Here is an 18,325-nt window from a genome sequence, read left to right as displayed (position 1 = left end):
AGAGCCGAGCTTCATCACATCTGCCGAGTCCCTTCTGCCATGTGAGGTCGTACATTCCAAGGTTCCGGCGATGAGGACCTGGATATTTGGGGGACCATCATTGAACTGAGCATATCCTCCAACATCAGACCCCACCAGACACCTGTGTGCTGGGCTTGGACCCAGTCCTGCGGCCCAGCAGGAGGGGTATTCCTAGACACTGGGGCCACAGCCTGGAAGTCAGGCATGGTCGTTGGCTGCTGCTTGGTTCCTAGCCACACTCCCACCATCCAGACAAGATTCAGACGCCAGGTCCTTCCCTGGTTACTAGATTCAGACTCCTGAAGATTTGGGATTTTCAATATTGAATATATGATCAGCCAGTGAAGGAAGGAGAGAAAGACAGACCATCTATGGTGGCCAGCCTCCCCCATGCTGCTGCTGTGGGCATGGCCGGCCTGTGTCCAGGACTCTCCAGTGACCCTCAGCCTGAGGCCACCGAGCTGCCTGGGCCATGAACATTCTCGAGGGAGGCACGCACACACACAGCCCTTTCCTCTGCCTGGTCTCGTCTGCTGACCACTGCTGTCACGGAGCCAACTGTGGTACCTGACCCCAACTCGTGGGACAAATTCTAAGCCCACTTCCCTCCCCCCGAGCTCTGAGCAGCTGAGGACACAGGCACAGAGACTCGTGGGATCCGACATCCCCACAGACAAGAAAAGTAAGGGTGTGGAGCCCAGGCCAGGGCAGGGACACAGTGAGGGAGGTGGAGGAGAACAGACTCTCCCCAGGGCCACCAGGTGCATCATCACTCCCCTCCTGGGGACCAGCGGCGGCAAAAGTCAGCCAGCACTCACCCTCGGAGGGCTGCCTTGGAAACGGGCGTCTGGGGAACCGGGCTTCTCCCTAGCGGGCTCTTACCCACTGGACTTACTGTGCCCTCTGTGAACCACCAGGAGGGGCAGATCAGAAACCCGCCCTCCTGGAGCCCGCATCCCTGCCTCTGTTCCTCGTCATCTCTTCTCCAGAAAGCTCTGAGATGGGCTGCAGGCCACAACACACCGCACCGCACCCTGGCAGAGTCTCGCTCCCTCCCAGCCGGCATCCCAGCAGCTCCCAGGAAGCACAGTGGTCCTGGTGCAGCCGTGGGCCCCTGCCCCCACAGAACCTCAGGCTCTCTCACTCCGACATTCAAGCCAGGGGCTCAGAAGCCTGTTGGAAAGCACCCACTGCCTCGTGCCCCTCCTCAAACCTTGCTTCTCCGAAGTATCCACCCTCAGGGCCTTGATCAGTCTCTGCCTGGGGACCACTAAAATCCGCATTCCTCCCCCAAAAGGCCCTGATGTCCGCTGGTGCCCAACTCCATCCAGCTGAGAAGTGCCCAAGCCCCACAGCCTGCGGGGTTAAACGACAGGAATGCAGCTTCTCCCAGTCCAGAGGCCGGAAGTCCGAGCCCCATGTGGGGGCAGGGCTGGTTGCTCCTGAGGCCTCTCTCCCGGGTGAGCGGACAGCCATCTCCTCCCCATGTCCTCAGGTGGTCGTCCCTCAGTGTGTGTCTGTGTCCTCATCTCCTCCTTGTATAAGGGCACAAATCAGACTGATTGGGGCCACCCTAACGTCCCTTAATCACCTCTTTAAAGACCCCACCTCCAAACATGGTCCCCTTCTGAGCTCCTGTGGTTAGGACTTCAGCCTACGAATCTGGGGGACACGATTCAGCCATCACGATGGGCTGAGACAGGGCTTGCTCTGTGGGGCACAGAGGTGGGCAGCAGCCCTGAACTGAGTGTAAAGGAGGTATTTGCCAGGATTCAGGAGGAGGGGCAGGGGCCTGGCGGAGAGGGCCTGGCCCTGGGGGGCTTTGCAGGCAGAAGTGGGAGGGCTGGAGCACGTGGAGCTCACCAGCGCCGGGCCCTGCCTGTGGCCCTCATGAGCACCTGCTCCTGCTGGCCTCCTCAAAACTCTGCCCACCTGTTTGACAGGGTGCCTGTGTCCCCCCCAAGTTCTGTGGCAGCGGCTGCCAAGCTCAGAGCACCAGATCCTGCATGCAGACCTTCCTGTAAGCGGAGACAGACCTCTGCCCACCTGAGATGGCCCCCACCCCTCCCGGCTGTCCCTGCCCCGCAGAGGGCATGGTTTCTGTGGTGACTTGGCTTAAGCTCACCTCCCACCAGTGAGATTGTACTGCCACTGCATCAGGTCCCACGTACACCCCCACTGAGAGTCCCCGCCCCCAACACGGAGGTCTGCGGCAGCCCCTCACCCCAACACTCCCCGCTCGTCCCTGCCCCAGCCCTGCACGCGGCCTTCACCTCGGGGACACTGTGGCATTCGTGAGTGACGGAGCCTGGCCCAACTTTCCATCATCAAAGTAGTGAATGTGCCATCCTCCGCAGGAGTCTGGAGATGGGCTTCAGATTGGCACAGCACTTGTGAGAGGTGCCTGCCCCTCAGAGGGCACTCCTCGAGGGTCTGATGCTGGAAACTGCTGGAGCCTGGTGGCCCGCGGTCAGCACTCTGCCCTGCGGCTCCAATGCTGTTGAGGCCCCTGGACCTTCCAGTATGACGTGGGGACCCAGAGACTAGAAAGGGACCTGAAAAATCACCCGGGCTGAGATGCCCAGTAGGCCTCCAGTTTGAAGTGGCCCCCTCCTGGCTGAGGGATCTGGGGAAGCCCTTAGCCTCTCTGTGTTCCATTCTCTCTCCCAGGAAACTGGAGAAACAGAGAGCCCATCTCCTAGGAGCCTGCAGAGGCTGGCTGGGTGCTGGGTGCTGGGTGCCAGTCACTGGTGCTCTGCCGATGCTGAGAGCGATGGTTCTTGTTCTGACCCCTGGAGCTGTCCCGGTGGGGTGTCCCTGGGCCCCTGCACTTGGTCTTTGGAGGCAGGCCTCTGTCTCTCTTCCCAGCACTGGTGGCCCCACATGCCCTGCTCCCTTCAATGTCCCTCTGCCCCCTCCCCCACCACCAGCCCCAGTGGGAAGGGGACAAACCAGCCCATCGGGTTGAGGGACCCTGTCCCCGGCTGCCACATCAACCCCACCAGGAAACCACCCCCCGGGGCTACCTCAGGCCCTGTGTCCCCACCCAGCCCTGGCACTGGCAGTAAACTCAGGGAGAATGCTGTGTCCCCTTCTCTCCTGGGCCCCCACGGCCTGCTGGCTGGGTGAGGGGCTGTGGGGGTCCCACTTCAGCCCATGAACCCCCCTGATCACCTCCCCACCCCAGGCTCCATTCGTCAGTGTTTCCCTGGGACTTCCTTTCTCCCAACGCAGGAAGCAGATGGCCCTGGTCCCATTTCCTGTCCTTGTTCTCGGCTACAAAGACTGGGTGAGGATGAGGAAGTGATCCCCAAAGCAGGACATTCCTGAGGACAGAGATTCCCAGAAAGGCCGAGTGGCACCCTTCAGTGGCCACCGGGATTTGCAGAAGCCAGTGAATGTGGGGACAGGTCAGTGAGCGAGGCCACCAATTCCTCAGCACCCAGTCTGACCAGGAACGCTTCGGAAGGGAGGCTATGTCACTGGAAGACCTCAGGCCTGAACACATCAAGGGCTCCCACCTGAGAGCGGGTGAAAGGGTGGAGGCCGCTCAGGGACACAGAAAGGCGTTTCAGTGTCAAGGATGCTCACCTGAGCAAAGCTCCCTTCACCCATGGGACCAGGGTAGCTGTCGGCTCCCGGCCTTAGAGCATTGGTGGGCAGGGGCTATGACTGGTGCCCCTTACTCAACCTCATAATCCTCCCAGAAAGAAACTGGGTACTTGGTACTGGGTAGAGGTATGAGCGCGCGGGACAGCCCAGCTGAGGCTGCGTCCTGGAGACAAGCTGTCCCATGAAGCTCCAACCTCAGAACAATTCTCCAGCAAGAACGCAGTGGCTACAGGAAATGAAGCTCCAGGCTGGGTGTTACCCTCCAGCCACAAGGAAAAAGAAGCCACACAGGCAGAACACAGCCTCAGCCCCAGTTGGACCTGAAGGACCACAGCAATGTCGGCTGCAGTGCGGCTTCCCTCACCCACCCTGCCCGGCTCAGGGGACGCCTAAAGATTTCTCTCCTAGTAAATCTGCAAGCGGATGAACACGGGAAAGGCTATGCAATTGGAGAACGAGTGTACTTACACCCACCTCTCGTCATCAGTTGTAAGCCTGAGGGGCAACATTCGTTTTTCTAAGTAAATTTGTGTGACACACAATCGAGGAACGTGCCCACAGGGCAGGAATCAGTGATTCTTGAAAGAATGACTAAACTGCTGTCCCGACTCCTGTGTGCCTCCTCTTGTGTGCGTAGTCCTGCACCCGCTCTCAAGAACAGCGGTTCCGGACCCCGGCCACCTGTGAGAATCATCTAGGAGAGCTTTTAAAAAATACCAATAATGGGTGCCAGGCTCCCTGCCTCCACCATCAAATCAGCACTCCTGGGAGGGGTCCCAGTGGCACTTTCTTTAAGCTCTTAGGTGTTCCAAAAGAGCAGCCCGGGCTGACTATCACTGGTCCGAGGGGATCTTGCCTTCAGGGGCTGCTCAAATCTGACTGACGGTCAGAATCACTGGACTATGAGGGGTTCCAACCCCATGGCATTCTGTTTCACCAGCTCTTGGACAGCACCGGACAAAACAGGGCTCTTCTGTTTAAGAATTCTGAGATGGGGGAGGGTGTTGCTAAAGTGGTAGAGCACGTGCTTAGCATACACAAGGTCCTGGGTTCAATTCCCAGTACCTCCTCTTGAGGTGGGAAGCCCCATAAAAAGACCGGCAGGACCCCCAGGCAGGGCCACTACTCTCCTGCCAGCACCATCCAGTTCCCTGGCCCAGAGGCTTTATCTCACTTTTTGCCTCTGAAACTGCTTACTTCTAGGAAAGTGGAACTTACCCCTAAAATTCTATTGAGTTCACTCCTGATTGGTCCATTTCCCTAACTTCTGATTGGTCCATTTGTAGTACTTTATTTGCATGAAGCTCACTCTTAATTGGTTATTTCTCTCCCACCTGATTGGTCCATTTCTACAAAGCTTGTTCCTAGTTAGTCAACTTTTGTTATATTTTATTTGCATATGATGTTGCAAAGTATAAACTGGCAGCCTTTAAAAGCCTGTGTAAACCTATAGATGGGGTCCAGAGATTGGAGTGTTAACTCCTCTGGACCCGCTGGCATCATACGCCTGAGTTCTCCAACTCTCCGAGTGCTGCTTGGTCTCCCGCCTGGATCCAGGTTGATGTCACAACTGAGCTGTAACACTGAGCTGTAATACATTTTTCTGCAACACTCTGAAAATAAATAAACAAGTAGACCTAATACTTCTCCCCTCAAAAAAATTTAAAAATTAAATTAAATTTAAAAAAAGAATTCTGAGATGATTCTGAAGAGCAGGTTTGGGAACAAATGACACAGAGGGATGGAATTAAGTAAGGAAACAGCAGTCCTGCCAAGCGAGGGTGAAACAGACCAGCGTCCATCAGCACCTGCGTTGCCCCGCAACCGCTGGCGCTTCCCACGGGGTCTCCCTGGGTCTCATGGAGAGACCCTGAGGTCGAGCTCCTCTCCCCAGTGTATAGGTGAAAAAAACTGAGACTGTGAGGGTGCAGGTGCTCATCCCCGACACGAGCCGTGGGTGTGAAGTTGGCATCCAGACCCAGCTCAGCCCTCCCACAGCCTGAGATGATCCGCCTGGTGGAGCTCCAGCATAAGACAGGCAGAAAACAGCCACTCTCGGGGCCCCACAATCTCATGGGGTCCAATCCCTGGAATGAATCAGATCACATACTTGTGAGAGAGAGAGAGAGAGAGAGTGTGTGTGTGTGTGTGTGTGTGTGTGTACATGTGTAGGACATGGGGGCCTGAAGCCCAGGCTGTGCAGATGCACACTCCTTGCTAGGGTCTCATGGAAGGGGAAGAGGCCGAAGAGGGAGGCCCGCAAGCCCCTAGAAGGTGGAGGTAGGAGGACCTCTTCAGCTGGTAGACGGAGTTCTCTCGCCCACCATCCATGGGACCAACTCCTCCCAAATCCCCCCTTTCTCCTATGAAAGCAATTCCTCTTCCTTCTTTTCTGGGTTTACCGATGGCCCACCATAGTTTGCATTTCCTGAATTGCAAGTCATCTGGCTATTCCTGAATAAACTCGCTTTTGCTGGTAAAATACCTGACTATTATTATATTATTGAAGTTGACAGTAGCAGCAAAGAGGGAGCAGAGCTGAGTTTGGTCTAGACTATATTGAGATCGAGGTCCCTGAAGCTTGTGTGAGGGTGAAGTCCAGGAGACAGCGGGACACCAAGGGCTGGAATCTGCGATATGTGGGGGAAGGCACTATCCAGGCGGTATCACGGCCCCCGGAGTGGGTAAGATAACCATCCATATGCCCATTCATCACACAGCACATGATGAGGGTGCACCACATGCCAGGCAACTGGAAGGACACATCAGTGAACAGAAAAAGTGAGGTCACGTGCCCCCAAAGACTTGATCCTCTGGCGTGGGAGGGGAAGATAAACATAAAAAACAGTTAGTTAATTACATAGTATAATAGAAAGTGGAAATTGCTATGAAAAATGGTAGGGAAGGATGGGGGCTGGGGGGGTGGAGACGAGGCAGAATGCTGTGGTGTTATCCCCAATAGCACAGGCAGCACCCACGAGCTCCTATCAAAATGCGGCAGAGGTGCCAGGAGGTCGCTCTCATTGTTCGGTTACATAAAACTCCATCTGAGCAGCCTGGGGAGAAAGGCTCTCTGCCAGCCCTGAAGGAGCAAGCAGCCTGCTGCGAACTGCCCATGGAGAGGGCCATGTGGCAGGGAATGGTGGGCGGTTCCCTAAGTTAACACCTAAGGTCAGGCTGCCAACAGCACAGAAGAAATCTCACAGCCACCAGGAAACGAATCCTGCCAACAACCACGTAAGTGTGGAAGCAGTTTCGCCCCCAACTGAGAACAAGGAACTGCCGACAACATGACTGCAGCCTTGCTGGACTGAACAGAGGTCCAGCCAAGCGTCTCCTAGATTTCTGTCCCGCAAGAACCGTGATATAACAAATAGCTGTTGTTTTAAGCTGCTGTTTGCGGTAACCAGGAGACTAACACACACAGGGCGGTCAGCTGTCGGGCGGGGGGCCCACTAGGGGGTGAGCTCTCCGCAGGCAGGAGGTGGGCTTGCGCCAAGCAGACAGCTGCAGACAGGTATCCCAGGCAGAGGGAGCGGCAAGACAGCGCCTGCTGTTTCCAAAGAAGTCAAACAGGTGGCTGGAGGGAAGGGCATGAGTGAGGGAGGGGTCCGGAGGGAGTTAGTGGGCCTCGGATGAGCGGCGGGGGCGCGTGGGCGAGAGGCCATGTGGGACCTGAGCGGAGTGGGAGGAGATGGCTGGGGGGCGGAGTCCGCGGCGCAACGCCGAGCCTGGGCCCTCGCCTCCTAGAGCGGCACCGGAAAGGGCGGGCCTGGGGGCGGGCTCTCCCTGCGGGCACCGGAAGCCGGCGAGAAGAGGGAAAACCAGCCGAGGGGCGGAGCGGGGGTGGGGGCGCCTCGCCTCCTAGAGCGGCACCGGAAAGGGCGGGCCCGAGGGCGGGCCCGGGGGCGGGCTCTTCGGCGGGCGCGTACGCCCGGCTTCTTCACTGGGCAGTGCCGGGAGGGTCAGCTCTGTAAGGAGGAGGTGCGGAGGGGCCCAGCGAGGGGGCGTCCTTTCCAGCCCGGAGACCCTGCCCTCCAGGCAGGGACTGACTGGGTCTCTCTGGGGTCTCGTGGGGCCCCTGCCCAGGACAGCGGGCTCGGCTCCCGGGCGCCGCGGGGAGGAGGGCGAGGCGCGCGAGGACAGTTCTGTGCGGATCGAGGTGAAGGAGTCCCCGGGCCCTGCACGCGCGGCTGGCGAGGCTCTGTCGTTGGCGGGCGCTCTCAGGGCCCCTCTCTCGGCTTCGACACCACTGCGGGGACGCTGGCAGGCCCGGCGCCCGCAGTCCGCTTGGGTGCGTGTTTGCCCTCGGATCTCAAACCTATTAGTAATCCAGTCTCTCCCTGAGACCCAGGCTTCTGAGGGAAACAGATTTCCAGGGAGTCCTGCTGCCGGTGGGTACCCATGGCTTCATGTTACAGGAGGCCTGGCCCAGAGAGTGGCTACTGAAGCCACACAGCAGGTGCCAACACCCCGGCCTTTGGGCCAGGGCCCCGTCTGGAAAGGCGGGTTGAGTTTCTGTGTGGCTGTAGCAGTCACCAGGTCTACAGGCCTGAGTAAGGAGAGGCCCAAGACTATGACCTGCGGTCTACTCCGTTTTTAATAATTATTTTATTCCTTGGTGTGCATGGGACTTAGAGAAGTGAGAATGTCTAATCTCTGCCATTAAGCACCTCCCAGCTTGAGTTGGGCAGACAAGACGATTATATGGAATGTTGCCTGAGCACCAGCACGTGCAGGCTTCAGCCCAGTAACTAGGGATTCAAGGATGAAAAAGGCATGATCCTTGCCCTGAAGAACCCTCACCTCGTTGGGAGACTGCCACATCAGTGACAAGCCACACATAGAGTGACCGGAGACCTGGTAGGGGGAACAGTGCTTGGAGCACAGCCGGCAGGTGTCCACCTCAGTGGATTCAAGAACCACTCCCCTCCATCAAGTGGGTCAGCACAGAGCCAAGATGAGTACATCTCCCCTGGGGAGCCACAGGCTAGAGGGTTGATGACACTTTTTCCTTTTGGTTCTTGGTTTACTACTAAAACTAGACCCCAGCTCAAACTCCAGCCTGGCTGAGACTCTGATCCTCTGCCCTTGTTCTTCCTATGAGAGTGGCCGCCTTATTTCTGCATGCTTCCCTCGGCCCCTATGGCCTTCCATCATCCTCAGTTCTGGCTCCCACCTGATGGTGAGAGCAGCCTCCTCCCAGAAGCTACCTCCAGTAGAGCCTTCAGAGAGTGATGCTGGCCTGAATCCAAATCGGGTGCATCTGAACACTTTCATTTAGAAGAAACCAGACTCTCAAACTCTTGTCAAGATGGGAAACCAGAACAGTCATTTTTTGTGTTGCCTCTCTGCATGGGAGAATGGACAAAAAGTACCCCCTTTGACCTAAAGAGAACTGGAAGGATTTAGACCTCAAAACACATGTCATTTGGAACATTATCGTGTAGAGCACCACATTTGGGGGTGAGACAGCCTGTCAGGATATGGACATCCTGGTGGACTCAGTAACCAACACAGGCCATGAGAAGTCTTCTCAAGGATAATTTGAGGACTCAGAACACAGTCTGAGAGGAAAGTGCTCTTTCTTCATCTGATGGAGCTTTCTTTTGCGAGCAATTAAAAAGCCTGAAGTTTGTCAAAGCTTCATCCTGGAATTCCACTAGTTAGCACTGACAGAAGAGGCAGATCAAGGAAGCTAAGAAGTAATTTTAAAAAAGAAGCAGATGAGGGTTCTTAATAGATGAGACATGAGCCATGCTGGCGATGCTCCTGCAAGCACAGCTGATGCCTGTTCGGGTTGGTGGTGACACTGGAATACATTTATGACCGGGATGTTGCACTGTGCACCAGAAACTGACACATTGTAGCTAATTCAATTAAGGAAAAAAAGTAACCAAAAAAAACTGGAATGCTTTCTCTGGGATTAGGGACAGAGAATATCACACTTTTTAGACAGTTGAGGCAAGATCCCAGTTGATGGTTACCTGGGGCTTTGGCCTTCAGTGGATGAATCAGCTTCAGTTAACTGCCACGCGGAAGACTAGAGCTGGGTAAGGGAACAGGGACTGGGGTCAGGGAGGCCTCTCGGAGAAGAACCCTGGGAGCAGAGTTCTGGATGTGTGGGGAGCCAGCACCAGGGACACCTGCTCCAGGGGCCTGTTTCTGGGAGCAGCCAGATGCTGAGACAGGAAGACTGGAAATGGGTGGTGAACCTGAAGATGGCTAGATTGGGGAGGAGGGTGCTGAGTGATGGGCCAGGGCCAGGAGGTGCAGGGGCAGCAGCGTGTGGGGCTTCTAAGTGTGGAAGAGCCACTGGGGACTTGGGCAGGGACATGGTAGGGCTGCTGCATGGAGGATGGCAGCGAAGGTGGGATAGTGGGCGCCCCGAGTTCCTCCAGCTCAGAGTCTGGGCTCCGGGTGATGGACGGTACCTTCCATGAGGGCCTGTAGCCTCAAAAGCCCATTGTCTGGTCCCAAATACAGGAAGTGGAGAACGAGCGAGTAAAGAACACGGAAAACTCCAGCTTAGGGATCACACAGCAGGCGCTGGTCCATGGAACGCGCCAGAGCCTACTGGACGCAGGTGCGAAGACACTGCCCCCTGTCAGAGGAAGAAGAATTCTTTGGTTAACAGCAGAGTAAACGATGATGCCATTTCCTGAGACAAGGAAACCTGGGAAGAGTGGTGCAGCGGGGGTTCAGGGAAATCCAGTGCTCGAGTCCACTCTGAGGTTCATTCGATGTCCAGGTGGGGTACACGAGCAGGGAAGGGAAGGGGCGAGTTCCCGCACCTCCTTTCCCCTTCCTCTGCCCATCCATCCATCTGTCTTTCCCTCTGGCTCAGTGCTTAGAGAGCTCATGGCTGTGTTCTGCACGGACATTCTTTTTTTTTTTCTTTCCTGAACACTTGTTTAATCTAACACTCATGGTCTTGTTCCTCTCCAGCCTCAGTATTGGTTACATTCTTCTGTCTGGTGCAGATTTTCTGTTTCAGGGCTGCAGTTGCAAGGTCGGAAAAATGAAGAGTTGTGTCTAAGGCAAGACCTTTCTGAAGAAGCAGAGTTACAAAGAAGTTCATAAGGCTGGAGCATTTTGCTGCCGGCCATCCTCCTTGGCCCTGGCTGCCTTCTAGTTGTCCTTCCTCTCTCCTGGGAACAAGAAGGATGGAAAGGCCCACAGGCAAAAAAGAGAAGACACAGACCCCACAGGAAGAAGCAGGCGTGCAGAAGGCCACTCCCAAAGAAGGGAGAATGTCTGGGAAAAAAAGGCCAAACCAGAGATCCACTTTGGCTAAAAAGCACAGTAAAGAGCCCAGCCTGAGTCCTGATGATGAGGAACACGTTTGAGGCCTTCGATGCTTCGTTTAAAGATGACTTGGAGGGGGTTCCCCTGTCCCTCCCTTCCAGAGGAAGAAGCCCCACGAATGCAGCGAGTGTGGGCGCATCTTTAAGCACAAGACCGACCACGTTCGCCACCAGAGAGTCCACACCGGAGAGAAGCCCTTCCAGTGCACTCAGTGTGGGAAGACGTTCAGACACAGCTCCGACGTGACCAAACACCAGAGAATTCACACAGGAGAAAAGCCCTTCAAGTTCGGTGAATGCGGCAAAGCCTTTAACTGCCGTTCAAATCTCCTAAAACATCAGAAGACCCACACTGGCGAGAAACCATACGAGTGTAAGGAGTGTGGGAAGACCTTTGCCTACAGCTCATGTCTCATTCGCCACCGGAAACGCCGTCCTTGGAGGAAGCACTGAGCATGGGGAAGCTGTCAGCCAGGCTGGAGCTCTGTGCCCGCGAGAACCTCCCTGGCTGGCCTGCCTGGGGTCCTCCCCCTTCCGGCGAGGGGGTCCCACTTTCTCCAGGAAAAGCCCTCAGCTAGGCAAGCGAGCTCCCAAGTGTGGCCAGAGACCCCTCTGCTCCAGAGAATCTCTGGGTCGAGACGCCACGATAACCAGGAAGCTCCTTGCAGCGGTGGGACCAGGGAGGCAAGCATGCAGACTGCTGCCAGAGGGCAGCTGCGTTCCTGAGCGCAGCCTGGCAGGGGAGGCCCGGACACCTGCGGCCGCCCAGCACCTCCAGCTGTGCCTCTGCCTGCAGTGTCCACTCTGGCTTCAGCTCTCCCACCTGCTCCTTTGAAGACTTTGGTCTGCAGACTTTGGCCCCCTGGGTCCTGAGTCCAACCCCACGCAGCCTGGCAGAAGGCCTGTGGCCCTGGGCCGGGGGGCAGTGCTTCCACGTGAGCACCAGGGCCCCGCTGTCCCCACCGGCCAGCTGTGGTGATGGTGCTGCCATTTGTCCTCTGGATTCTCTCCCCGGCTGGAACACCATTCCTTGAACTCAGCCCCCAACCCGGAACTGAACCCCCTTTGTGTCCTCCCAACCCCTGTCCAGATGAGCAGCCCCTCAGGACACTGAATGCTGTCACCGCAGGAGAGTCCTGCCCTGGCCATGTGGGGGCCCACGGGACACTGACAGCGGCTTCCATCTGGCCTTCACCTGCCACACAGCCCTGCAGACACGAGACAGTGGCCCGTCTGTGGGGCCAGCTCTCCGTCTGGCTTAGTTCCGTGTCCCTACGCCTGGCCCCAGGTCTGCCCTGCCCACCCTCATGTCCACGTCTGGACGGGCCTCCTCACTCTCCTGGGCGCTGGTGCGGTTTGTCCTGGAACTTGAACACCATACAAGAGGGGTGAGGTGCCTGCCACCCAGGAGGTAACGTGGCTTTTTATTAGGAAGACGTTGATGCCTATGTTTTCTGCTGTTTGGACCCAGAGAACTGATAACGGCCCCAGTCTTTGGGGCTCCCGCCCCCCTCGAGTTAGGGTGGAGACAGACCCCCATCAGGCACTCACTCACCACGGGGGAGAGGGCTCCCGGGGGAGCGTTGCTCCAGGTTAACAGAGTGTTACCCTGGTTCTTTCTGAGAGCTGTTCCGTCACAGCAGCTACACCTGAGCCCACGCCCCTGCTCCACGCTCAGCAGGCCCTCCTCCCACAGCAGCTCAGCCCAGCCCCACGTGTGGCGGGCGCAGCCTGCCACCTGCTTACACGGTCCCGGAAGTGGAGACGTGGTGAGGCAGAAGTGTTCAAAACCAGGCGCCAGGGGCTGGCTTGGGGGGAAGCCATGTGATCCTGGCTGGGAGAGGCTGTGGTGAAGGATGCTACCGGGACATTGGCAGACCTTGCATCTAGACTGTCCCGGGTTGGGGGGTTGGCACATCAGTGTCAGCTCTGGGTCTAAGGACCTGCGGCCACCCCAGACAGTGTCCTTGTCACAGAAGATGCTTGCTAAGGAAGGTCTTCAGGGCCACAGGGTCGTGATGTCTGCAGTTTACTCTCAGATATTGAGCAAAGAAGCAATGTTGGCAGTACACATCCGGACACTGAGAGGGACAGTGCCAAGTGGCTAATTGTCCGTCATTCCTGAGTCCAGAACGAGACTTGGCAGACTTTCTGTAAAGGGCCAGATAGTAATTGTCCTTGGCTCTGCAGCCGTAAGGTCTGTGTCACGGCTCGGCTCCGCTGTGACTGGCAGCAGCTGTTGCAGTACGGACACAGACAAGCGCGGCTCTGTGCCAGTAAAGCTTTATCTCCAGAAGCAAGCGGGGTCCGGACTTGGCCTGCCCTAGATGAAGGGTTTGTGAGAGTGCCCCAGTCGTGTGAGTCTTAAAGTCCTTCAGAACTAGTGTTGGCAGGGGAAAGGTGGTACAGAAGCTGAAAGAAACCCTGGGGAGGGGTCGGGAGATGCTCCGAGCAGGGCGCACTGCTGTTTGTCTGGATGTGCTGGGGCAGAGGGGTGTGGACACATGGACGTCGGCCGTGGCACTCCCATGTCCTGGGGGTGTCTGTGTCTCCTCTGTTTGGTTTGGTTTTGATTTATTACGTTGTAATATACCACAATGTATATATTGTTATATATAAAATATTGCTGTACAATGTGTATCATAGATTACAGGGCATCACATGCACCACAGAAGAGCTGCCACTTTCTGTGTTGTTTTATTCCCTTTTTATCACTGATGGGAAGCATTATTTTTGCGGCTGCATAATGATCCACTGAATTATTATATTGTTATTGTAAATAACGTAGTAAATATCTCTTCCACTTTTAGGATGGGTCCCCAGAAGTGGAGTGACAGGCGGCAGTCATTCTGGCAAACACCTCTGTCCAGGCTATGCCACGTGAGGGCCCCAGCAGCGCGCAGACAGCAGGTGGGTTTCAGCCCTTGCCAGTTGTGAGAAGAAAAGACATTCTAGTCCGGTATCTTCGATTTCTAGAGAGGAAGCAGGTGGCAGAGAGCACAGTCTCGGAGCAGGGGTTACCAACTTGATCCCCGTGCCTTGGACGTGTGGGACCTCGGGCCTGTCCCTCACCTCCTTGTGCCGTGGTTTCCCCGGATGTGAAATGGGGGCACTGGCGGTGCTTAACCTGATGCGTGACTTGTGTGTGACGTCCTCAGTGCTGTGCTGGCCCCTGACTGTTCCGCCAGTGTCGGCTCTGGTCATGTGTTAGTGTCCTTACTGAGGGGACATTTGCCCACAGGCACGAGAGCTGGCCGTGCAGGCTGATAGTCCTCAGTGCCTGTCTGAGGAGAATTAAACCAACCTGGAAAACACTAACAGAAAAATACTTCCTTAGAAAAAGAGAGACATGAGAAAAATCACACAAACTAAAATCAGTTCACGGCCTTTTTTGCCTCCCTCCGTTTTGGTGCCGACAGAAGGGCTCATTTCCCATTTCTCCTGACTTAACCATAGTGACACCACGCCACCACCAAGTACCTGGAAGCCACGTCTTTCCGATTAATCTATTTTGATGAGGGGGTTTTTTTGGTTATTGTTATGCAAATTAAACTCAAGTTCCAGGAAAGAGAAAACATAAGTAACCTGAGGCAAAGGGAAAAAAACATAGTGAAAGTTATAAAATACTTAAACCTCAATGATAGTGAAAATACATCCTGCAAGAACCTCCGGGCGCAGCTAGAGCCAAATGGAAACTTGTAGCCGTATGTGCTCGCCTTCTGATCAGCAGAGCTGGGAATCAGCGAGCTAAGCATCCAGCTTTAAAAGTTAAAATAGACCAACAGGATGAATTTGAAGTAGAAGGGAGGAAATAAATTACAGAAATTAATACGACGAATGGGAATGGATACCGCTGAGAGAATTTAAAAAGTAAAGGTTGGTTCTTTGCCAGGACCGTGAACACTGACCTTCCTGACCTTCCGTGCATCCAGGACTAGAGAAGGAGCACAGCTGCTGCGGACTGAGCGGGGCAGGCAGGTACACCGGAGACAAACACCAGCCAACAGAGGTGAGCGCTCAGATGATGTGGGTTCTCGCGAGAAAGATGAGTTACTGAAGCTGCCTCGAGAATCCTCTAACCATCAGACAGCATCCGTGGTTCGCAGCCTTCCCAGGAGACTCAGAGACAGAAAAGAGGAAACACTGCCCACCTTGTTTTACGAGGCCAGTGCAGTGTGACATCAAAACAACAGCTCAGGGAGGTGGGGGATGTCGCTCAGTGGTAGAGCACATGCTTAGCGTGCACAGGGTCCTGGGTTCCCAGTACCCAGTACCTCCTCTAAAAATAAATAAATAAACCTAATTACCTCCCTCCTAAAAAAATAAAATAATTTTTTTTAATTTAAAAGCAAAACAACAGCTTAGTGTCACATGCTCGTAGGGGCGGAAGTTCTAAACAAAATACTGGCAACCAAATCCAGAGACAGTTAGAAGATGGCAGAGCATGACAGACAAGGTTTATCCCAGGAAGGCAGGTTCAGCTCCAGATGGATGTGATTCCTAACAGTGACACATCTGTGGAGGAGGAGGTGCCATGTTACCATCTCAGCAGCTGCAAAGAAGTATGCTAAAATTCACCATCCACTCATGATTCACACCTCTTGATAAATAAGGAACATAATAGAATTTGTAAGCGTGATACAGAATATCTACCAAAACCTATAGCAAATTATACTTTAAAGTTGAATGGTAAACAGCATTCCCTGTGGAAACAAGAGCAGCGCTGGAGTGTCCCCCATCGCTGGTTCTGCTCAGTGCTGGGAGTCTGGCCAGTGCAGTGACACGAGGAATAAAACACACAAGTAGGATCAGAATGGAAACCTTCATCGTCACCATTAGCAGAGGACACTGTTGTCTGTGTAGAAATCTGAAAATAATCACAAACTATTGACATTATGAAATTACTTAGCAAAGTTGTCATGTAGATCAACATACAGAAGTCACCGAGGTGTGTATCCAGAAGAATTGAAAGCCAGGACTCAAACAGATGCCTTTACAGGAATGTTCCCAGCAGCATAATTCTCAGTAGCCATTGGTGGAGATGGCTGAAGCGACCATCCGCAGACGAACAGATAAACTGTGGCACCTCCACACAGTGAAATACTGTGCGGCCACAAAAAGAACTGAGTCCCAACACGCTGCAGCACGGATGAGCCTTGGAAACATGATACTTAGTGAAAGAAGCCAGACACAGAGGTCAGACACTATGAGTCCACCTGGACGAGGTTCCTAGAGCAGGCCCATGCATCACAGGGCCTAGCAGTTACCTGGGTGGCAGAGGGCGGGTGGCAGAGAGGGCGTTGGCGCGTTGATGGGAATGGAGCGGCTGTTAGGGTGAAGGGTTTTGGGTGTAGGTGGTGGTGATGGAAACAGCATGTAAACATGTAATGCCACTGAATGACTCACCTACAGACAGTTAAAACAAATACTATGTATGTTTCACCACAAGGAAAAAAAGTCAATTGAATTTAATAAACCATTAACAAATGCAGCCTTTAAAAGCTAGCATCTATTTTAGCAACAGAAACGGCCTTTTCCGGCAAGTTGAAGATGCGCTTACCCTATTAACCCAGAAACGTCACTTATGAATACACCTTAGGGGATCTTTGTACATGTGCCTGAAGAGATGCGGACAGTGATCATCACAGCCCATGTGCACAGCGGCGACGCGGGGAAACACACAGGGACATCTGCGGGCCTTGGACGCAGCCCTGAGCAGAGACGGGGAGACACGCAGTATGATTTAATCACCGTCACGTGCGAGCCAAGCAAGTGGAACAGCGTGTGTCCTTTGGGGGTGCGTTTGTCGTGCAGCCAGGGAGAGAAGACTAGTCCCCCACCCGGCCAGGCGTAGCGTCTGGTGGCCTCTGGGTGCTGAGCTGGGTGGAGGGTGGGCGGGGTTGGATGCACTACTGTTAATGTCATCACATCGCAGACACCCCGGGTTTACGTGGGCTTGATGTGTCTGCCAACTTTCTTAAGTATTTTTAAAAAGAAAAGCACTTTCCCCACAGTCCTGTTGCCACTCAGGCCTGGGGTCCCCAGGCGGAGCCACACCCCCTCGCTGTCCCAGAGACCCCAGTGGCCATTCCCTCAGCAAGGACAGTGTCCACATATCCCCAAGCTCAGAGCACTTCCTTACTCACATGGTTGGCTTTTCCCAAGAAAGGAACCAGGTAACGATTGCACGTCTTTATTTATTCGAAAGGTGTTTCCCACCCTTTTCAGGCTGTGAGGGCAGATCAGCCCTAAAGCAGGGAGTTCCTGATGGCTACGCGTGGAGGGGAACCGCAGAACTGCCAGAGCGCCCACGTTCCTGAGCCCCAGGGAGGCACGGACCCAGGAGGAAGGAACGGGAAAGGCCATGGTGAGAAGGAAGGACACCTGGCAGTCCACGGCCTGGGCTGCAGGAACGGCGTGCGCGGTGCAGGGTGGGCTGAGGTGGAGGGAAGTGTTCGACCTGAGAGGCCCCAGGAAGCCTGAGATGAAAATGGGCAGGACCTGCAGGGAGCCTTCGGAGGGTTGCAGACCTTTTCAAAGGTTTAGAAGTTCACAGTGCAGACTTCTAGGAATGTCCTTCGTCCCACCTGACCCCGCCGGGCTGTCCTGACAGGGCAGCACTCAGCTCCTCTCCCTCAGCCCGGAGGGGGAGAGCGGGCTCCAGGCAGACACCTGCCAGCAAAGTCAGACCCTTCTCCACGGGAGGCCGCCCGGGAGATGCCCTTCAGAACCGCCGCCCCTCAGGATGTCCCCTCCCTGCTGAGCATGGGTTCTTGTTGCAGGAAAACTGTTACAGCAGCGACCACAGAAATACCTCAGGGCACCTCATGTCCACATGTCAGGGCGAAGGCCACAGAGGACCATGGGTGGACTCAGGGATGCCTGTGGATGTCCAGGGGACATGACGTCTGTGGTCCTTCATGCTGGCTTCCTGTGAGCCGTGCCAGGCCCGTCCTGGGTGCCCGGAGGGAAGGTGGGAGCTGGGAGAGCCAGCAGTGTGGCTGGGGGCAGGCGGGTCTGGCCGGCTTCAGCCTGGGTCACCCTCGCCGGGCCCACTGCATTCCTGAGGAGACTCTGGGCACCAGGGTGTCACCTGGGCTTTATTTCTAGTGGCCTTTCATGTCTGTCCCCAATTTGGGCACCAAGATGTGATTGTTCCTCCCCTCTGCAAGTGAGCTAGAGGCCAAAGTACACTACAGAGCAAGGCCGGGGTGGGCCAGGGAGGAAGGCCAGGGCTCCGGGTCACGGGGTTCACAGAGGTGCTGGTGGCGGGGCACTTGGACAGTTGCTCTGGAGCAGCACAGGGAGGTCACAGAGAGGTCGGGGTTCTCAGTGAGCCAGGATGGAGGGGTGAAGGGGTGTCTCTGAGGCCCAAGGAAGCAGTG

At 55.3% G+C, this 18,325-nt stretch overlaps 1 protein-coding gene across 1 annotated transcript; it reads left to right on the top strand.

The window, feature by feature from the left end:
- The first annotated feature begins 7,939 nt into the window (after nucleotides 1-7,939).
- Nucleotides 7,940-11,623, top strand: ZFP41 (ZFP41 zinc finger protein). The gene is given in 3 exon segments (XM_064476769.1): nucleotides 7,940-10,975; nucleotides 10,977-11,029; nucleotides 11,032-11,623. Coding segments are annotated over 3 exon segments (591 nt in total). The 5' UTR covers nucleotides 7,940-10,799; the 3' UTR covers nucleotides 11,394-11,623.
- Nucleotides 11,624-18,325: the final 6,702 nt, after the last annotated feature.

The sequence above is a fragment of the Camelus dromedarius genome, chromosome 20, assembly GCF_036321535.1.
Source record: "Camelus dromedarius isolate mCamDro1 chromosome 20, mCamDro1.pat, whole genome shotgun sequence".
NCBI classification, from domain to species: Eukaryota; Metazoa; Chordata; class Mammalia; order Artiodactyla; family Camelidae; genus Camelus; species Camelus dromedarius.
Note: the sequence above shows the minus strand (reverse complement) of the source record. Positions and strands in the feature narration are given on the sequence as shown.